The sequence below is a fragment of the Python bivittatus genome, unplaced genomic scaffold (genome assembly GCF_059951505.1).
Source record: "Python bivittatus isolate LINGU-HERP-01145 unplaced genomic scaffold, Pbiv_v1 ctg000970_np1212, whole genome shotgun sequence".
Classification (NCBI taxonomy): domain Eukaryota; kingdom Metazoa; phylum Chordata; class Lepidosauria; order Squamata; family Pythonidae; genus Python; species Python bivittatus.
In genome coordinates, this window is record NW_028277121.1 from 939,995 (window position 1) to 962,242 (window position 22,248).

A 22,248-nucleotide genomic window follows, 5' to 3' on the forward strand; every position below is an offset into this window, starting at 1 on the left:
AGCTAATGCAATCATGGATTGTCAGTGACCTATATTAACAGAAGCATTGTGTCCAGTTCCATTATAACTCTGCACTGGTTAAACCATGCTTTGGAGTATTAAATACAGTCCTGGGCAGCCCATTTTAAAAGAAACATGGAATGGGTTCAGAGATGTACCAGAATGATAAGGGATCTATGAAACAAGCCACACAAATAACTGTTAAAAGCTGGGCATGTTTATCTTGCAAAGATAAGACTAAGAGGAAATATGACAGCAGTCTACAAGCCTGTCATATGCAAAAGGGAGCAGAACTGTTCTCTGTTGAAATTGTTAAAAGAAAGAAGATGCAGTCTGAATGTTAAAAAAAAAAAAGTTCTTCCAATAATGCTGTAAAGCAACAGAATAGTATACCTACAACAACTCTGCCACACTGGAGGTTTTCAAATAAGGGCTAGATGGCTACCTGTTGAAGATGATTTAGCGGATTCCTGCACAGAGCAGGGAATTAGACCAGGTGACTTCCCTTCCAACAAACAGATTCTATAATTCTTTTAGATTTATTTACATCTTAATGTTTTTCAACAGGCTTAGGTTCTCTAAATCTACTATGTTCGGATATTATTGCTAAATATTCATTGCAATCTTCATCAGATATATTAATCATTCATCTATCAAGGTAAATGGAGTGGAATTGTTATTCTACCTAGAAACTACTGTGATTACTTTCATTTGTTGTTTAATTAAAGTCACATTTATATGGAAAGTAACTATTAAAAGCAATTATTTTTCTCTCATCATAGAGGGTAAGACACAACTAAATTAGGTTAACTATTTTGTGTGCGGGGGGGCAGGAGAATATTTGGAGTTGAATAACAATGCAACCAAACTGGCTGCATTTTATTTATTCAGCCATTTTGTTATCATAAGCCATACACAAAAGTACTACAAAGCCAAAAGGGAACCTTCTGTCTAAAGTTGATTGCAGAGTATGTGTACTATACAATTTGCTTTAGTTTATTGCCTCTGTACAAATATAGACACAGCATGCATTTCCCCCAATTTAGCAGACATTTCTTTTAACTGAATCCATTTCTTAAAAACATATTTTGTTTAAAATAAAATGTGATGAAGTACTGTATAGGAAAACAAACTCAGATCCATGATGAAAGCCCAAATCGTATACGATCAGCTGTTTATATTGTTATTCTATTTGCTTTATCAGAAATTGAAAGCCATTCTTGATATGATGAAACAACATGAAAGAAATTTACCTACCAATTCTGCAAATACTATAGGACTTTTGAGAAAAAAAGGTGGGTAACTCTGCCTGCAAAAGTGACTATTAATTCACACTCATTTTGAGGATAATACTATTAAATAGAGCTGATGGTTTTCTCTTTAGGATTCTACACCTGTAAAAGTTGATACATCTCTTTACATCGAAGATAAATGTTTATTGCTGATGCTGAGCAATATATTATTAACTAAGCAGTTAAAGGAACAAGGATCTATCCCACTAACAATGCCAATCAAAAATTCTGCTTCAAAATCTGATTTCAGTATCAGACTTCCATTTGGCAATTTCTAAGACGGTAACAACAATTTTCTACAACCATGAGAGATTCTGCAATATACTGAACCCTAATCCAACATTAAAGAGCCAGTTTGGTACAGTAGTTAAGGTATCAGGCCAGAGACTGGGAGATTGCAAGGGACCTTGGGCCAGTCCCTCCCTCCCAGCCCCAGGAACCAGGCAATGGCACACCACTTCTGAAATCTTGCCAAAAAGCCCTGCAGGGATTTGTCCACCCCGTCACCAGGAAACAACTCTGACTCAAAGGCGCGCACGCACACAGACACACACACACAGACACACACACACAAATCCAACAGTCGCAGGATGCTTCAGGAACATTTACCTGCTGATTTATATAAATGTTGTTACTAGGAAAGTAGGCACCAAAGCAGGCAGGTCTGATTTCATAATTAAAGAATAAGCCTACTTTCAAAATAATAGAAACTATCTTTTATTCATTTCATAATCCATTTCAGTTAATGAATGCTTTGAACAAAAAAAGTTCAGAAGGCTGAAGTATGACTTGTTTTTATTAACTTCTATATATAATAATATAATAATTTCATTGCACAATCAATAAGCATTTGTTTGGTTCCTAAAAAAAGATTTCAATAGGTTTGGTTATACACATTTCTACACATGAATGTGATGTAATTAATCTTTATTTTGTAAAGATGAATCTCTTTTGAGCTTCAGTTAACAACAGAAGGCACAAACAGTGTAGATTTTATGTTCATTATAACCCAACTGAAGGTTTCTGTGGGAATACCACAAAGTAATTTTAAAATGCACCTTACTTTAAAGAATTTACATGGTGAATTTAAATTAGTGAATTTACATGAATTTCACTTAAAAATAGTTTTTTTTTCAAAATACAAAACACCCAGTTGATAGCACAGCTGATAGATTTTCTACTGTAGGAATAAAAAACACAAGAGGAAACATTAAATATTTGTAAGCCATTTTATGAAGACCAATGCAAAACTGGTTTACCATCATCTACCTACAGCAAAATTCCATGCATGTTTACTTAGAATAGGATCCCCTATATTTGATGTTTATTAGTTTATAAGTATTTAACAAAAACTGCCAAAGGTCCTGAATGCATAAAAACATCTGAATCAAACTTGCAAATAAAATACATTTAGAAAATGAAAACACTAACAGTTTTGGGAAAAGAGGTTGTTGCTAATGTTATTTTGCTAAATGTCAATTTACAACTATGAACTGTGGATTACAATTCCAGAACATACAATTGAGTATTGTAATCACACACATTTACATTTAATCAATTACACTGTTAAAATACAATGTTATAAACAGAAACCAGTCTAATCTCATCCATGGAGGTTGCCTCACGACCTTCTTTTAACTGCAAACAATAGCGGGTAATCCTTTTCTGCCCCATGCAAATTTTGCAAATCCTGTGCTTTACCCCCTCCCCAATCATTCCCCAAGCGAATTCACATTGTTTTTATAAAATATACAACAAAAATGCAGGAAATGTAGCTACAGTAGCCATTATGCTTCCAAAACTGGAGAAAACAGTAGTTGACTCGTGAGCTTTTTTATTAAAGTATAAATAGAAATGCCATTTTTTTTACATAAAGGCATTGAGTTTCTTTCTACTGTATAATAAGCAGAAATTAATAGGTGATAGTTCTTTCTGACAATGTTAAAATTTTAGTAATTAGGAGAAGTTAATCTAAATCTATTTTCCCCAAACTTTCTTCTCTTAATTCTCTTACTAATTACAGACTAACACATGGCGTATTCAAAAGGTCCCTTCCCAACTTCATCCTGTGCTCCCAAAGATTTGTGTTAGACTTATCAATAGAGGCGAATATGTGTAGCTCAGGGTTGAACTGTGGAGTCCTTGGGGTTCTCTGAGCTTGGTTCTTTTCTTGCAAACATTTCTAGGCTAGGTAACATCTTCAGTGCACCAACTAGCAGTCAGAAGACATGATGAAAACTCCTTAATCTCACAACACATGGACAGACTTAACCATAGTTTTAACTGGGAAACTGTCAGCATTTTAGAGCAAACTAAATCCAAAAATGCAAGAGAATTCTTGGAAGCTTGGTATTCAGACAAGGCAGCAATTAACAGACACATAGAGATAAACAGCATCTACATACTAATCAAAAGAGACAAGAGACCAGAAGATCGCCTCACCAGCAATCAATCACCAGCAATCATCACCCAGATAAGCAAAGGTTACCACCAGGCACACAATCAAGCAGCAAACATATGCTAATCAAGGAACTACCAGAGGAGCAAAAGAAAACCCCCACCCCCACCAGCACTGGCAAGGCAGGCCACAGCAGTTAAATAGAGAGCAAACCCCATCCCATTTTAGCACTGAAGATGTTACCTAGCTAGGTAATGAAATGTTTGCAAGAAAAGAACCAAACTCAGAGAACCCGAAGGACTCCAAAGTTACAATTATGTCTTCATAATTATCTTAAAACTTTGGGCTTTTAATATTAGGTCTACTCTTTCCTTTCGTTTAATAACTAGACTGAAGAGTTCCAAAGAATATAGACACTTGATCTTGACTCAATATTTCTGTAGATCTGGTACTATTTTCCTATTTTTTAAAATTATTTTAGTCCAGTCAAAATGAGATATTTATATTTTGTTTTGGAGTCCAAAACATTTACTCCTGGGGTGGGCTAAATATTCACTTGGAGAATTAGCTATCTGTTCCTATAGCCAGGTTGGATTTTATTATTAACATTATTAAGTACACAAAATTTGAAGTTCAACTTATCTTTATTTCCACAAATCTAGAACATTTTTTAATTAACTCAATATAAAAAAGTTATCTTGCTTGTGGCTGACACAAATGTTTGCACTTTCGGGCATTTCTGTATCACAGTTGAGTTCAGTAGTCATATTGCAAATAAATGGACACCTCCTTAATAATGGCCCAGCTGCTAGTGTTTAAAAAGGCAAACAATTTAAAGTCAGGCAGGTAGAAATAAAGTGGCAACATTCTGGAGGTGTTAGGACACCACTGGATGATGCTGCCATTTTTCAGAAACACTTAAAATAACCACATCAAATGAAAAATTATACTATAAGCATTGGATTTTTTAATAGGTCTTAATGAAACATTGTGCTTCGATCTAGTGCAGAAGAAGCCGGTTGGTGAATGTGATGGTGCATACACTAAAGGAAACAGGGTAACCACAAACATGTTTTTCTTTTTATACCGGAAACACCTGCCCTGAAAAGAAAATAAAAACTAGTTCACTCAAACTGTGTTGAAGAGAAACCAAACAATTTTCTTCCTATTAGTCCATTTTAAATTTGATTGAATCCACACAGTTTATCTCAAGCAATTCTCCCTAATTGAAACACTGCATGTTTGGGAAAAAGAGCAGAAGTATTTTCTTGAGGAAGCAGGTAGTTTCATGTTCCTTATGAAGCTGACTTCTATGCATGTTTACTCAGAAGTTACCCTGTCACTGAATCCTGAAGACGCTTGTGGGTCTAAACAGGAAAGTGGACATTAACCTTAAAGAGAAATTTTGTGCAAATATGCTTAGGAGTGCTTGGGGTTCTCTGAACTTGGTTGTTTTCTTGCTGTGTAAGAACATTATTCTGATGAGCACAAATGTACTGCAGCAACCCAGAACAGCAGAAAAAGGAAACACACCACCTATACATCATCTTTCAACAAAATGGATACCCACACAAATTTACCAAAAAGTGCCTGACCACTCAACCCACTACAGCACAACCAACACAAGCTATGAAAAGGATAACATACATCAGAAACGTCTCAGAAACAACCAACAGTCTATTACAACCACATGGCACCACCATAGCATACAAACCAACTAAAGCCCTCCAAAACATCTTAAGTAAACCAAAAGACCGAATAGCCCAAAAGAAAAAACAGCAATCATCTATAACATAAGGTGTAAGGACTGCAACAGCCACTATGTAGGACACATAGGCAAAAAACTAGCAGAGCGCATCCATGAACACCAGCTAGCACTCAGAAGACACGATGAAAACTCCTTAATCTCACAACACACGGACAGACTCGACCATAGTTTCAACTGGGAAACTGTGAGCATCCTAAACCAAGCCAAATAAAAAAATGCTAGGGAATTCCTGGAAGCATGGCACTCAGCCAAATCAGCCACCAACAGGCACATAGAGATAAACCACATTTACACACCATTCAAAAAAGACAATAAAAAAGCTAAGAAGGAAACAAAAAGACCAGACTGCATCCTCTCCAGTAACCAACACCCAGATAAACAGGGATTAACACCAGACAAACGATCAAGCAGTAAACGACAGCCTAATCTAGGAACTACCAAGAAAAAACAACTTCCCCACCAACACTGACAGGGCAAGCTACTGTATACAAACAGAGAGCAAATCCCACTCCCTTCTAGCACTGAAGAAGTTACCTAGATGGGTAACAATGTCTGCAAGAAAACAACCAAGCTCAGAGAACCCCAAGGACTCATAGTTCAACCCTGAGCTACATATGTTCTCTTCTATTAATATGCTTAGTTCAAAAACTTATTGTGTAAATGTGGTTAAGTAAATGCCCTGTTGGACCAGACTTATCACCAGGCTGTAAAACTGCTGTCCAAAGATTTTTATGTAGGAACAAATTCCATTAAATGCAATGATTGGTTATTTTCCTCTTGCATAGGATTAAGCTGCATAATTGTTTCCTAGTCTCATTAAAAAAAAAAAAAGTGTTGTCAGTGGGCAGCAGATGTTACACAGCATTATTCTAAGCACTTTTGGCTTTCATCCACAAAGATATAAAATCTTTTCTGAAAATATAAAGTTTAGATGAACCACTAAATGATATGAGTATGTTGTACCAGGCGTAGCTGTTACAGTAAATAAGTATAAACATGTTGTATAGCACAGTAAGTCAGTTTCTCAGCAATAGTTTATTAAACAGATCATAACCAACTGGACTTGTGTGTGCGTGTGCACCTTTGAGTCTGTCTTGACTCCTGGCAACTATATTGACAAATCCATGCAGCTATTTTTGGCAGAAGGGATTTGCTATTTCCTTCTTTCCAGGTGTAAGAGAGAGTGACTGACCCAAAGTCACCCAACTGGTTTCTGTGCCAAAGACAACACTAGAACTAAGGTCTCCCCATTCTTAGTCCTGAGCCTTAAGTGAAGCAAAATCATAAACTATGCTTAACAAATCACATTGGCTGGGTTCAAATAGCACCCAATGCAGTAATCTAATTTGCTTTGTTTTGGTTTAGCATGTGAATTCAGCTGAAGAGTGGTCCTATGAATGTTAGGTCCACTAGATTTATTTAACCTCACAGGATTTATCTATAAACAATAGTCCAAGCCCATAATTCCTTCAAACAGCACATTTAGCAGCATTCTGTTTGTAAATAATAAAAAAAAAATTAAAAATCAACAGATTCAAACTGCTAAGATTATTTCAATCACTTAATTGATTTATGTTCCATTTTTCCATACAAGCAGGATGAAATAGCTTACTAACAAACCTAACCTCTCAAGGGAAAAAACCCTCAATCATACACTATTCTTAGGGTCAGAGAAATAATAATTATAAATAATAATAAAAATAGGAATAAAGGCTTGGAAATAATAATAAAGGATTTGTCTTCATACTTTCCTTATGGGTTTCTGTTAGTACTTGGAAGGCCACTGTGAAAAAAATACTCCAAGAGAATACATATAGCTGTGGGTTGAGTTGTGGAGGCTTTGGCACTCTCTGAGCTTGGTTGTTTGCTTGCAGACGTATCATTACCCAATTTGGTAACATCATCAGTGCTGATGATCTAACCTAGTCGGGTAAAGAAATGTTTGCAAGCAAACAACCAAGCTCAGACAGTACTAGACTCCACCAAACAAACAAACAAAAAAAAGAATTAAGGTTTTATGTGTTTATATATTTTATGTTTTAATGTTTGTTGTGAATCGCCCAGAGTTCCCCCATTGGGGGGAGATGGGCGGTTGAAAAATGAAATAAATAAATAAATAAATAAATAAATAAATAAACAAACTAGATTTCCTGGACCATTGGTATCTAGTAAGATTTTCATGACCAGAAACCAAACAGACCACAGAAGACCATGACTCTATTTGGACGATGCACTTACTCTTGGGCATCTGAACTATAGTTTACTGCATGAGCTCATTTGTTTGGATTCATATATGCCATTCCACTATAAACCTATTACCAAATGGGCTGCACTTGCACATCAGGCTAGCCTAATATGTGGCTCAGTGCGTCGTGTTAGTACATACAGTCCATGATTGAGACCAGTGGATATACAGGATGCATGTACAGTATGGCATCTGAAAATAACCTCTTCCTCTAAAGGAACATAGGAACTAACTGACTCAAGCACATGGTAACAACCACGTTGGAGGGAAAATGAGGGCACATCTTAGATAGCACAAGGTGACAAAAAATGGACCTTTTTCCTCTTCCCCTTCTCTGATCCCACACATTCAGGTTAAGGCTGCTGCTCTAGCACAACACTGGACATGTTGCCTTCATTCTAAATCAATTACATTAAATTCTCACCCCTACTTCTGAGTCTCCTCCTGGCCCTGAACAATACAGGACCCTGCATGTGATCATACGGCCTACTCCGGGGTGAGAATAAAGGGCCGCCTACAATATTGAACTGCTATACCTTTTAGGGGATACATTGATCAAGTTCATTTTACAGAATACAAACCACCACAATTCCTTAGAGAAGTTTAAATTTGGAGGACAAAACACATTCAGGAGCTTCCCAGATTAACCCGGACTCCCTTTTTCCTCAAGGGCCTTCGGAGAAAAGAAAAACATTTTAATTAACGTTACTAATCTTTAACTAGCTGGCTGGAGGTAAGCCTCTTATCTAAATAGCCTCAAGGCACGGCGGTTACGTCCTCATTTGCATACGTACCCAGGGCCTCTGGAGCTGGCCGTTGACCCCAAAGGTCACAGCCCAGAATTTTAAATTCCAACCGCCGAGGAAAACTGACCGACTCCACGCCCCCATCTGGCCTCCAGGGGCATTTGAATTTCAAGCAGCCAATCAGAACGTGGAAAATATCCGCCTTGACAGCTCATTGGCTCACGGGAAATCCCTCTTACCTATAAAAAGGCCGGTCTTGGGCCTTTAACTCAGACTGAGTTGGAGTCTGAATCACTGTCAGCTGTTCGGTCAGCCTGAAAATGAGCCACGCCAGCAACGTGCTTTCGAGGCCCGAAGACCTGAACTGCTGTTTCTGGAACATGCTTCTGTTACTCGCCGAGGAGCCGGCTTTCGAGGGGCTGCGGGAAGCGCTTTCGAGCGGGAGCGCTGCTCCCGTGCATCCCGGCGCGCCGGAGGAGGCTCCCCCCCCGTCGGAAGCGACGAGACCGGGGTATCATCTCTTCGTCGTCTCTGGCCACGAAGCGAATGCCTCCGCCGAGGAGGCGCCCGAAGGCTCTGAAGGAGCGGCCGCTCTGCCGGGAAGAACCCTCAGCGCTGAGGGCACCGCTCGTGCGGGAGAAGCGAGAGGAAACCACCCTCGCCCTCCTAACTGTAAGTAATAAAAGCGGCGCGATCCTCTTCGGGCATGCGCAGAAGGCGGTATCTACACGGGCGCGTGCTAAGCAGGTGCTACCTTCTTTTCCCGCTCGCGGGTTTGTTAGAAAAACGAAGCATGCGCGTTAAGGGAGACTGTTTCCCTCCAAAGGGCGTGCTTGGTTTTGGCGCGTGCGCAAAGCGCTCGCTCCGCTTTCCGCCGGGCGCTTGTGTGCCGCTGTGGGCATGCGCGCCGAGGCGGCTTTTTCGAGGGCCGGGGGAAGCGCGCGGTTGGTTGCCCGGGGAGCTCGTAACCCCGAGGGCCGGGGGAACCCGGGGTGGGGTTGACGGCCTAAAGCCCCCTTTTGGTCTTCCGTGCGCTCCTGGTCCGCTGTCCCGTCCCTGCTGAACCCGAGCGGGCCCAGCGTTCTTGTGAACGCGCTTCACGCGTGTTTCGTTTTTCACGCTCCTGTCCTCGGCTGCGTCGCCGGCAAACTGCCCGCCGGTGCGAAGAGGGCCCTGGGGAGGGGCGGGGCGGGTCCTCCTCCCCGCTGCCCCCCTCGGCATCTGGAAACGAGAGGTGGTCGCGGGGCGCCCAATAAACTTCGATCAAAACGTTGCCGGGGCTTGGGTGGACGGCCGGTGGGTTAAGCCTGGGAGCGATGCCGCGGCTCCGTACGACTCGGGTCTGCCCATCCCGTTTCAAGCGCAACACGTGAACGCCTCGTGCGCTGTTTCTGCGCGGTGCCCGGGAGAGGTTTCCTTTAGCAGCTTGTATTTCCCTGGGGAGAAACTTCCTTCTAGGCTGGCAATGGGGAGGGGGTGGAGGGGGCGGCTGCCGCCCTGCTCCCCTTAACCTTCCCGAGGTGTCCAGTTTCTGGGGGGGCTGATTGGAGCCGACGTTGCAGTCCCTGCTTGCAGACCTTTGGAAAGCAACGTTGCTCCTCGTGAATAGTTGCCGATGGTTTGTTTTGTTCGTTTCTTTCCAGGGGACCCTGTTACTGAAAACCAAGCCCCCCATGGCGTTTCCCCCGGTCCCGAAGGCCCAGGGTCTATCCAAGCCCTGAGGCTAGTTGAGCGGACAGGGCACCCCAGGATTTGGAAAGCATACAACAGCGGCTTGCTGTCGTTCCTTACCTTCCGAGAAGACGCTGGAATGCCTTCTGTTTGGCCAATTCCGGGAATTCAGATCAGAGGCTTTTTGCTTTCTCTGGATTCGCAGGGGGTGTCTGCAGCCAAAATATTTACATATCTGGCTGGCCTTTCCTACATATCCCAGATGTTTAATTTCCAGGATCCCCTTCAGGACTTCTTCACTGTTAATTTGGTGGTAGGACTGCAGTGGCAGCGAGGACCTCCAATCCCGTTGAGCCTGCAGACCCTTGAATCTTTGATGGATGCGCTTGAAAGCGTCTGCCACTGTTTCTATGAGTGCCTTTTATACCGGGCAGTATTTTTATTGTCTTTCTTTGGAGCACTTCGACCTGAAGAGATGGTGGCTGAGAGGGGTACAGCTCTGCATACGGGACTCCTGTGTTTGAGTGACATTGAGATCCAGCAAGACTCCATTGGCCTTCATCTTCGTGCACCACAGATGAGCCAAGGATGGTTCACTTTCTGGTTGGGACTGTCAGAGAAGCCGTGGCTCTGTCCTGTTCTGGCACTTCATAATTATTTGGCAGTGAGGCCTTCCGGTGAAGGGCCTCTCTTCTTGTATGGAAACAGGCATCTACTGTACAGGGAGCGATTCTTGAAAATCTTTCATGCTGCTCTAAGGAGACTTGATCTCCCCTCAGAACGGTATGGTATACAGTCCTTTTGGCTGGGTTCTGTTACCAATGCAGTGCGATATCGCTATCCTGAGAAAGTAATTCTTCATTTGGCAAGGTGGCCATGTGGACCACTTCCTGATGGCCAACTCTAAAAGCCTGAAGATAAAATTATTATATTGATTTATTGGCTCTCCTGCAAGTCAGTATTACTATGTATTATTATTATGGACTGTAGTTAATTCCTTTATTTTGAACAATTACAACATTCCCAAGAGATGGTATCTTGGAATCATCTGCCTCATGAAAGACTGTTGGTTTTTAGCGAGACTGTTTGTACAACAGTCATGACTTTGTCTATGGCATACTAACACAATAGAGTCTAGCTTTGAATCTGAAATTTGTTTCAGATGCTGCACTGAAATTCAATCACTCCTTTGCTCTGGCTGCTTCATTTTAAGACTGCTTAAGTTTTTAAAAAATTTGGCTCTAGGGAAATAGCCATGTTGTAACTGTGTGGACTAGCTGCTAAAGGTTTGCATTTACAGAGCCCAGGTGTGGAAGATTTGCAATACTGAATGTTGCACAAGCAAGCACTACTGTATTCCTCCCAGGCAGGAGAGTAATAATTTTTAAAGTCTTATTCCTTAATTGAGAAGGGAAAGGACTGGCTACTGTATATTATCCTATGTATTAGCTACAGGTAGAGTCCAAGCAACACATATTTAGAATGTTTGTACTGCAGAGTCTGGATTTTAATTTTGCTCAATGAAGTGAACTATTTTGTTTTTTTACTATGAATGGATGAGCTAATATGGTGTAGGGGCGAGAGTCTCAAGTGAAGATAAAACAGATCCTCCTCTGCCATGAAACCTGTTGGGTGACCATGGATCAGTGCCTTTCTCTCAGCCTAACTTACCTCACAGGCTTGTGATGAAGAAATTGGGTAGGAGAGACCCTGAAATGCTACTTGGAACAGAATATACATAACTAGCTTTTTGAAAATTTGATTTATATTAGTTTTTTTTGTTTGTTTTGGTCTGCTTTTTTGAGAATTTAATCCTGTGTATGCTGCTGTTGGGAACGTTGGTTTCCAGACTGCTGTTGGTTTTGTAATATACTCTGTAACTGACAATTTTGTAATGTAAATTTTTGTAATAAAAAATTTGGATAAATAAAGTATATGAAACTTCAGTTGTATCAAGAGATTTTCTAAAGCTTTTACTCTTCTTACTATCTCGGCTTTTGGTTAACATAAATTAGTTTTCTTCATCTTGTCCCTTATTTGGACTGGACTCTCTGTAGCTCATTTTCCCCATCCCTTGAAAGTGGTATGGAAGACAGGCATTGCTGGGTTGCACAGGAAAACTACCTATTTCCAAGGAGAATGTGGAGTGCTTTTTTTTTCAGTAGTTCACTACTGTGGCTTGTAAAGCCCTCATGTCTACCAGCATAAAACTTGGCCAATGATGCATCAGTGAGCTGTGGCCTAAAGATCAGGTCCCCCCACATCCTGTTGACCAGTAGTGTGCTGGAACTAAATCCCACTCAGTTTGACATGCAGGTTTTGATTTGTGGGAGTTAAGAACTGCATGCCAGGAGAACAAGCCCTGTTGTGTAACTTTTTTAAAAAAAATCTATTCAATCATGTCCAATTCTCCGAGACTGCCTGAACAAGTCCCTGCCATTTTCTTGGCAAGGTTTTTCTGAAATGGCCTGACATTGCCTCCTTCCTAGGGCTGAGAGAGTGTGACTGGCCCAAGACTGGCTCTGTGCCTAAGGTGGGACTAGAACTCAGTCTCCTGGGTTCTAACCTGGTGCTTTAACCACTCTGTTACATAACTAGGTTCATATGAGATAATGAAACCCAGTGAACCTAACTACATTCTAGTCTACTATGTGCTGTGAACCCAGCCTGTGTGGATAGTGTAGGGTTTAGTATGTTGCATGAACCCGAAGTATTAGGTTATTTGAATGAAGTCTGGGGGGACGTCAGCAAGCACATTCACAGTGAGAATGCTGCCAGTAATAAGGCACAAGGAAAGAATGGAGGGAAAAGGGAGATGGCCTGAACAGCAACTTATTCTGTGGAATTCTTCCACGGGAGAGCGCATGCGTGTAATTCTATTACAGGAGAAATGTGAGCACTGAGCTTGAACTGAGCGTGGTAGGGTGGTTTCATCCTGCTACCCTTCCCTTTGTTACCTGATAGCTAATTCTGAGGTTACCGGATCTGCAGGAGCACGAAGGATCAAGGGGGAGGCTGACAAAAAGTGGTCCTGCAGAAGACATATCTAACCAGCTAAAACCTGGGAATGGGCTGTTGCTGTCCCTTTCATGGATCTTGAAGGAGGGAGAATGAATCTTTTCACTGGTAGGGCAACATAATTTCTCCATCCACCCACTCTCTGCAATGAGGATTAGCATGACCTGTATTTGTTCTTTCATAATTTTTACAGCAGGAATGCTTCAGGGTAAGTCAGTCTCTTTGCAGCAGGATGGATGAGAGGGACTGCTGAAGCATGTGTGCTGGTGTAAGCAGATAAATGGGCACAGAGTTGACCCCTGCAGTGCTGCTGTTTCTTTTAAAGTTCAGTGGAAATTTTAGTCCTGGAAGAAACAAATGATTCTTTATCAGAACTTTTTAGAACTGTAGCTTTCAGGATTTCTTAGCTGGGATCTATTAAAATGAAAAAGGTTTTTTAATTGTATAATAAGGTAACTTTATTCTTAAATCATAAGAAGAATACAGTATTTCAAGTTTCTTAAAGACTTGAACCCATTGATTTTCCAAAATGGGGTAATCCCATTTTTCATTCCGCATTTCAGGTATATAACTAATGCTAACCGTCATCCTAATTCATAGTTCTGCAACTCTTGTAACAATATAGAACATCTTGTCCCATTCAATGCTTCATAAATTATTCATTGCTTAATAAGAGGAGAATCGTATCCAATCCGTCTTCTTAAAAGGCATAGCGATAAAACAAATGCTTTAATTCACTTCACCATCCAGTAATTAGGAACCATTATTGCTGCAAAGGCAAACAACAGTGCCTGGCACAAGTTTCCTGAACTGCTGTTCCTCGGATCTTTTTTACTTGAAGTTTAGAGGGAAGCCCCGGCAGCTGAATGAGAACTAACAATTAAGTTTGATTCAGTTCATTTGATCATGAATAAGGACACTTGTTTCCTACGCACAATGGGAGATGGTGGTGTTACCACAGGTTATGTCTCTGGTGAGTGAGCATTGTGCTTATTTTACACGCATTTAAGCTTTACCTGAACATCTGTAATCTGTCCTTCCATCTTGTTGCAACTTGATTCCCCTGAACAGTGTCTTTTTTACATGTGTCTTTTTTTATCAATTGTTTTTAAGAATATAAATTTGGTTACACCCAGGCATTGACGCAGCACAGGGAAAATACGCTCAAATGCTGTTTAATGAACTGTTTGAAGGCTACTCAAATGCTCTCCGACCTGTTGAAGATACAGATATGGTCCTGAATGTTACTCTTCAGATCACACTTTCCCAAATTAAAGATATGGTAAGTATCAAAATATAATATACAGAGTAATAATATGTCTTGAAGGGTTGTTGTTGTTTTTTTCAAATCTTGTTGGGATAATTGGAATTTAAAACAAGTTGTAGGCAGTTTATATAATTACTCCTTATGCTGGCCGAGGCAGTTGTTTAATTTCAGAACTATTTTTTCCTAAGCACATTATTGCAAGCTACTCTCTCTCTCTGTGTGTGTGTGTGTGTGTGTGTGTGTGTGTGTGTGTGTGGGACTGAGTGATTGGAAGAGAGAAAAGATTCTACACATGTTTGAAAAGGACTTTATTACTGCCTAAACATGGAACACCATTCTCCCCCACCCCCCTGGAGATCTGGATGGTCTCAACCCTGTTGATCTTCTATAAGGCTTTAAAGACCTGAGTGTTCCCCATGCTCTGGGCTAGGATGTTCAGTGAGCCTGGTTCATGTGATTTCTATGATGGGAGGTTTTTGAATTAGACCTCAATGCCTTTATATTGTGTTCATGGTTGTTTCCGATATTTCATTTATTTTCATTTTTGTTTATTGTTGGTGTTTTAAATGTTAGCCACTCAGAGTCATACAGTAAGAGGACAGCCTTACAAGTCTTAATAAATACTGCTGAAAATGATTTGTCAAATTAATTTTTTACTGAGGAATATATGAATAAATATGTTAGTGTGAGAATCTCCTTTCTTTACATTAGATTTTGTTTAATGTACAGAGAGGAAAGTCTATGAGCCACTATGGATTGGAAATGCCTGGTTTCCTAAGAGTATACATGCCAGAAATTTTGGAAATCTTCACTGTATTATAGTGAATGACTGTTTTGTATGTAACACAGCCTTCCCCACTTCCAAAATCTATTGGCCCAAATCTCATTAATATATTAAAAGCAATCAAGATTTGAAGGCGAGCCTGCAATGGTACATTCCATTTTATGTCCATAGCACTTTTGATGACTGATACATCAATGGCAGAAATCAAAGACAAGCTTGGATATAAGAGATCCCATTTTTAAACCCTGAACTTTCTGGGCAGAAAAAAAATACACACCTGTAATTCTGGTAGGCTTTTTCCAGTCCAGACTGACTACCGATGGGCAACCTTTTAATGGCCAAGAGCCACACTTAATATATAGGAATGGGTCTGATTTCTATTATAGGACTTATCCTACAGTGTCCATGTAATTTTAATTTTACTATGTCAAGAACTTCTGCTATCAATGTTCAGTAATCGTGATAAGAGAGTTTGAAGGGATAGCAAAGGTCAGGAAGTCTGATCATAGACTGGCCACAGATAATACTAAGCTAGATGAACCACCAACTTAAACTGGTATCAGGCACCTTCCTATGTTCCTAAGTTAAGGCCTTTATGTTACAGGATGAGAGAAACCAAATTTTGACAGCCTATCTGTGGATTCGCCAGACATGGCATGATGCCAATTTGAAGTGGGACAAAGACCGATATGATGGATTAGATTCTATCCGGATCCCCAGCAATCTGGTATGGAGACCAGACATTGTTCTCTATAACAAGTAAGTCTATCTACAGTATTTGCTTAGCAGGGTGCAGAAATGAAATTAATAGTTCCGCGCTTTGTGTGATAATGATCTTTTAAAAGCCTACCCCAAGAATTTGGTGAATCTTTGATGCAAGAAACTTAGGAGTCCTACTCAGAATGAAAGAGTTTGGCAAAAAGCCAATTGCTGCAAACATCAAAGCCGGTTGAAGTATTTTTCTGGGTCAGAGTTGGTTGCCTTCTCCAGCTTGAACTAATGGATCAATGGGAAAAGTGCAATCCTGTTTTTATATCAAAAGTAAATAAATAAGCAAAGAAAAAGAGTAACATCCAGGAAGTCTTAAAGACAAATGTCAGTTTCACAGAACTTTCCCCAAAAGCGATCAGCAAGAGAAGACGAAGAAAGTTTATAAAGATTTCTTATTTAAGTAGGGTAAACATTGTAGGTAGCAGGCTGATCCATAGGAGAAATCAAAACAGTATCCAAAATAAGTTGGTCATATTTAAATGAAATGCAATGTCATACAAAGCCTAGCCAGATCTAGGATGCAACCAGAGGTATGGATCAAAAAGAGATGGCTATGTCCCACCTTATATAACTCTTAGTAATTATTCTAATTACTATTTGCAACTCCAGCAAGGAATTAGTAATTAGAATGTTTGGTATCTGCTCTTCTGGAGGAAACCAATGTTAACTACATTTTGTCTGAGTCTTAAGCTTGGAGGGGAAAATCATCTCTACTACTTTCTGGTTTCTGAATCCCTCCTGTTGGTGGCAGTCGCTTGTGTGTTTCCCAGCTTCACGCTCCTCCTGGTTATGATGTGCTCAGTGCTGAAACGCTGAGGGCCCAAGCAAAGGCTGAGCAGGAAAATGCAGTGTTAGCAGCCAGCCCGTGCTTCTGAAGCAGTATTGCAGAGAAGGCATTATGCAGGGAAGCAAGAGCTCCTTTATGCATCCCATCACTCCTCAGGACTTGGAACACACGCAGTAAAGTTCTGCATCACACCAGGTAGCAAGCAAGGTAGATGCCATCACACGTATCAAAAGTCTGTCCAGTATGGCCTTAAAGCCCTTTATGAGGCAACTCCCATAGTCAATATATTCCGCTCTTCATTACATTGGGTGTATTATTCTGTCTTTTTTTTAGGGCTGATGATGACTTTTCTGAATCGGTGAACACAAATATTGTATTAAGGTACGATGGGAAGATCACTTGGGATGCACCATCCATAACAAAAAGTTCATGCGTGGTGGATATATCCTACTTTCCTTTCGATAGCCAGCAGTGCAATCTGACCTTTGGTTCCTGGACCTACAATGGTAATCAGGTAGATATCTTCAATACGTTAGACAGTGGCGACCTCTCAGACTTCATAGAAGATGTGGAGTGGGAGATTCATGGCATGCCAGCTGTTAAGAATGTGATCACTTATGGCTGCTGCTCAGAGCCTTACCCAGATGTTACGTTCACTCTTATCTTGAAAAGAAAGTCAACTTTCTATATATTTAACCTGCTGCTTCCTTGTCTGTTGATATCTTTTTTGGCTCCACTGGGATTCTACCTTCCTGCAGACTCTGGAGAGAAAGTATCTCTTGGAGTTACTGTTCTGCTTGCTCTAACTGTATTTCAGCTAATGGTTGCAGAAAGCATGCCTCCTTCTGAAAATGTACCCTTGATAGGTAGGTATTTGCATATATTTATACTAGGTTTCACAAACCACAGTTTTTCTCTCCGAGCTTTCAAGAAACATGATGATGATATTGAGGTTTCTGGAATATGTGATCATTATAACTGAATGCAATTCCTTTGCTCTAAAGCAGTGTTTCTCAACCATGGCAACTTGAAGCATGCTGGCTGGGGAATTCTGGGAGTTGAAGTCCACACGTCTTCAAGTTGCCAAGGTTGAGAAACACTGCTCTAAAGCAAAGCCAGGTTTGAGGTAAGTAGATTCTGTTATTGCTGCTGAATTAGAATGATGGAGATCAAACAACAACTAGCCTAACCCGTTTCTAATGCTATTATAGCATTGCCTGCGTATGGCCAACCTACCACATTAAGTAGTTCTTGTTTTATGTAGCTCTGTTGTATAGTCAAAAGTCTCCTAGTAATGTGAGCCTTCTCTTCCCAATCCTAACTTCTGGAAACAAACAGAACCAATTTGCTCCATCATCAGTAGGGATAACAGATATTTGAGGATGGCTATCTTATTGCCTTTCCAAGTCAATTCCTGAGGTCACACATCTCCAACATGTTCAACCTTGCCTCTCGGTGTTTGGCCTCTGGCTTCTGGTTTGCTGATGGTCTAATTTGCATTACTTCATGCAAGGCTTTGAAGCAAATTAATCTAGAGTTCAATTCTGTGAAGCTCTTAGCTGCTTTACAAGCAGCTTTTCATGCTATAGAAGTGAGAGGGAGAGTCTACATTGGAGAAGTGATGCAAATTTCAATTTAAATACTTAGCATTTCTGTACACCATGTAGCTTGCCTATTGTGGACAGCATACTAAAATGAGGGTTTTCTTTAGTGCCAAGTGTTGGACTATTGACACTTTCCTCCCAGTTACCATTGATGGCTGTTGCAAAATTGATATTATCAGGTCAGGGCCTGAGCCCAAAGTACATTTGAACTGGTAACTTGAGGAAGAAACTATTAACTGTAGGATAATGTTCATACAGATAGTCCTTGACTTACTACAACAATTCAGACTGGAATTTCCATCGCTAAGCGATGTGGTCATAAAGTGCAATCACATTGCTTAGCAACGGCAATACCTGCAGTCCTGGTTGCTGTCATTAACTGAATGCCACGGTCATTAGGCAAGGCAACTTCATGCTGGCTTCCCACAACCGAAGTCAGTAGGGAAGCTGGCAGGAAGTTGCAAGTCGCAGGCCAGCAGGCAGATAAGTGGCTGCTGCCAGGTGGGGGAGAGAGTGAGGGGGTTGCATGGGGGTGGGTCAGGGAGGTTGCATGAGAGATGCTGCTCAGGTTGGGGAAGGTGTGTGAGAGGTGCTGTGAGGATCGGAGATGGTGCGTGAGAGGTGCTGCGGGGGTGCGCAAGTGGCTGGTGCAGCATGAGCACAGAGGAGCTGTAGGAGGATATGTGGGTGAGGGAGACCTACCCCAGAGACTTGTGATCTTCCCTGCAGGCTTTCCCTTTGACTTTCTGGGGAAGCTGGCATGGAAGATTGCCAATGCTAACCATGTGATCGTGCGGTGTGTGGCAATTGGTCATAAGTGCGAACAGGTTGCCAAGCACCCAGATCATGATCACGTAACCATGGGGGTGCTGGGACAGCTGCAACTTTGAGGACTGGTCTTAAGTCTCCTTTTTCAGCACTGTCGTAATTTCAAATGGTCACTGAACAAGTGGCCATAAGTCAAGGACTACCTGTATAGTATACAGTCTTAGCAGGTAGTAGCATTTAGTTGGCTGTGGCTGATCTCAAGGAGAGTTGGATTTCTTTGGTATTTGGCAAACCAGGAAATCTTGGACTATAGACTAGACTAGACAGTCTAAAAAAGAAGGCATTGGCAAGCCACTTCCACATTTATACCAAGAAAATAAGCATGTAATCACCAGAAACCAAGCCTGACTTGAGGGAATCCCTCAAACAGGACTTGAGGAAATTATCTTTACTTTAGTAGACTAACTCTGAGCAAAGAAAGGAATATATGCTCACTCTGCAACAAATGGCTAGGGGAAATCTGATGGTAGTACTTAATTATTCCTGTAAAAATTTCAGTATTTTGTTGTCTGTTGGTTTGAGCAGAAAGGAGACGTTGCTCTTGTTCGCACCTTGCTGCCAATGGATTGCCTTTGAAAGGTGCATCAGTATAGCGTACTGCAGTTGCCCACACAGTATGGTCCATTGTTGGGAAGTTTGGACAGCAAAATCTGGACATCAGGAGTGAACTCTAGTCTAAGCCACTCCAAATGGGCTAGATTTCTGCAACTCTCAGAAAGTTTCAACCGGTATGAGAGGCCATGGTGATACCAGGTTGTGGAAGGCCACATTAATATTATCAGTGGTTTTCAGAGATCACATAGCCTCTGTAAATCAAAGAGATGAATCGGGGTCAACTTCGAAGTTGTCCATGCACTGTACTTAACATCCAAGTATCAAATATAATACTTGTTCCCAAGTCACCAGAATCATATGTTGAAATCATCTCCTGATGGTCAAGCTACTATCTGGGCTACAAACATCTAGATGACTCTAGATGGCACCAAAAACATTGCAGAAATCTCTAACTCTGCTGCTGTCTATGGTCACCTAGGCCTTTCATAGCTGATCCTGTCTTCCAGATCAGAGAAGCAAAAAAGAGAGGGCCTCTGGTCCCATTTTATCAATGTAAATCTATTTTAACTCACAAATCTCATTAAGTTCTGCTCCAAGGCAACTGGGCACTTCCTGTGGAACAATCCTATTGAAAGCAGTAGAATTACTTCTGAGTAAATATGCATGGGATTGGATTGTATAGGCAAAATTATTTATTAAATTTGCCTCCCATTGTTGCCATTCTTTTATGCTACTTGCTCTGTTATTACTTCTTTTTGCATCTGATTTGTTTGAATATGTTGTAAGCTGCTCTGGTATTACTGATGAAAGATGCGATAGAATTTTAAAAGACATTTTTAAAAAGCACAAATCAGATTACACTTGGCTGTTTTGGGAGACAGCCTGCTAAATTAGGAGAAACTTTAGTTTGAAGACACATGTATACATATATAGATTGAAACGATTTTTCAAACTCATATGCACATATATACTTAGCATAAACATACTGTTGATGGAGATAAATATTTTCAGTAAGGGTGTGCGCTCCCTGGATGCCAAGTATGGTAAAAGGATTCTAATTCAATCCAGGTCATCTGCATAAGTACTGATCATATTTAATAGTGTTCTTTTTGTTCTTTTTGTGGTTCTGATTTTTATGTCAGGTAAATATTACATCGCTACTATGACAATGATCACTGCATCCACAGCACTCACCATAATTATAATGAATATTCATTATTGTGGATCAGGAGCCAAGCCCGTCCCGCAGTGGGCAAGGGTGGTCATTCTGGACTACATGTCAAAGATCTTCTTTGTTTACGATGTGGGTGAAAACTGCACCAGTCTGCAGTGTGTCGGAGAGCAAGACTCAGAGTCAGAAACAACACGCACAAGTTCAAAAGAGCAAGGCAGAGGGGAAGGCAGAAGGAAACCCCTCAGTAAGGGGAGAAGCAGCGACAGTGACCCCCTCGAGAAGCTGCGTGAAGGAGGGAAGGATGGTTCTGGATTCCCAGGTAAAAATGCAAGGGATGTTGTTGGCTGCTGCTCTTGTTACAGAACATTAATCAAGAATATTGAATATATCGCTAATTGCGTAAGGCGCCACAAAGCCAACCACGCCAAAGGAGTAGAATGGAAAAAGGTTGCAAAAGTGATGGACCGATTTTTCATGTGGATTTTTTTCATTATGGTCTTTTTCATGAGTGTTTTGGTTATTGATAAAGCTCGCTAACGAAAAAAGTAGATACCAGGGCTGCAATCCGACTGCTTATTCCTGGAGATGCACCCATAATTATTTGATGTTCTTTAGCGTAGCAACGAAACAACTACAGTGGTACCACGGGTCACGAACGCTTCTGTTCACGAACAATTCAGGTCACGAACAGCACCGTTCGCAAAATTTTGCTTCCGTCCACGAACGCCGGATCGGGTGACGAACAGGATCTGTGGCCATTTTCACTGCCGTGACACGTGGTCGTGGCTTCCTGTAGGGAGGGGGACTCTCCCTCCAAGCAATAACCGCCTCCCCACCCGCCTTCCTGTCCTCCACGCCAGAAGTCACCTTGAGCAAGGTTAGTGTTCTCTCTCTTCGTACTGTACTGTACTTTCATATTTTTGTGGTTTAAAAAAAAATACATATGGTTCAGAACGGATTAACCGTATTTACATTGAACCTTATGGGAAAATTTGATTCGGGTCACGACTAGAGTTGTGGAACGAATTAAGTTCGTGACCCGAGGTACCACTGTATTTTGTTTTTAATTTAGCATTTGATTCTGCCCCTTCAGTGAGCAGAACATGTATATTTAGGATTTGAGGCTGCAATTTGAACCATTAGACTTGAAAATAAGTCCAAGCAAATCAGTTCAGAACAATCTGAACTGATGTTCTTATGTTTAGCTTGTGTACGTGATACAATATCTTGCTGGGATTTGAGAGCCTTCAGAAATCTACCATCTCCAAGAAAAGGTAATGCTGTAGAGCAGTGATTCTCAACCTTTTTGAAGCTGCCACCCCCCTAAGGAGCGGAAAATT

The 22,248-nt window shown here is 41.0% G+C and overlaps 2 protein-coding genes across 2 annotated transcripts; both read left to right on the forward strand.

Moving 5' to 3' along the window:
* The first annotated feature begins 8,012 nt into the window (after window positions 1-8,012).
* LOC112541832 (uncharacterized) lies at window positions 8,013-11,846 on the forward strand. The gene is made up of 2 exons (XM_025172954.2): window positions 8,013-9,121; window positions 10,093-11,846. The coding sequence occupies exons 1-2, from the start codon at window positions 8,770-8,772 to the stop codon at window positions 11,025-11,027; spliced, it is 1,287 nt and encodes a 428-aa protein (XP_025028722.1). The 5' UTR covers window positions 8,013-8,769; the 3' UTR covers window positions 11,028-11,846.
* Window positions 11,847-13,297: 1,451 nt separating this feature from the next.
* CHRNA9 (cholinergic receptor nicotinic alpha 9 subunit) lies at window positions 13,298-21,747 on the forward strand. Its single transcript, XM_007437880.2, has 5 exons — window positions 13,298-13,346; window positions 14,275-14,420; window positions 15,794-15,948; window positions 17,081-17,613; window positions 20,877-21,747. The coding sequence occupies exons 1-5, from the start codon at window positions 13,298-13,300 to the stop codon at window positions 21,443-21,445; spliced, it is 1,452 nt and encodes a 483-aa protein (XP_007437942.2). The 3' UTR covers window positions 21,446-21,747.
* The last annotated feature ends 501 nt before the right edge of the window (window positions 21,748-22,248 follow it).

Excerpts from the sequence above, each read along its gene's own strand:
- LOC112541832 (XM_025172954.2), top strand. The coding sequence starts at position 8,770 with ATGAGCCACGCCAGCAACGTGCTTTCGAGGCCCGAAGACCTGAACTGC. Across the intron at positions 9,122-10,092 it reads CCACCCTCGCCCTCCTAACT|GGGACCCTGTTACTGAAAAC; the intron begins GTAAGTAATAAA and ends GTTTCTTTCCAG.
- CHRNA9 (XM_007437880.2), top strand. The coding sequence starts at position 13,298 with ATGACCTGTATTTGTTCTTTCATAATTTTTACAGCAGGAATGCTTCAG. Across the intron at positions 14,421-15,793 it reads TTTCCCAAATTAAAGATATG|GATGAGAGAAACCAAATTTT; the intron begins GTAAGTATCAAA and ends TTTATGTTACAG. Across the intron at positions 17,614-20,876 it reads TGAAAATGTACCCTTGATAG|GTAAATATTACATCGCTACT; the intron begins GTAGGTATTTGC and ends TTTTTATGTCAG.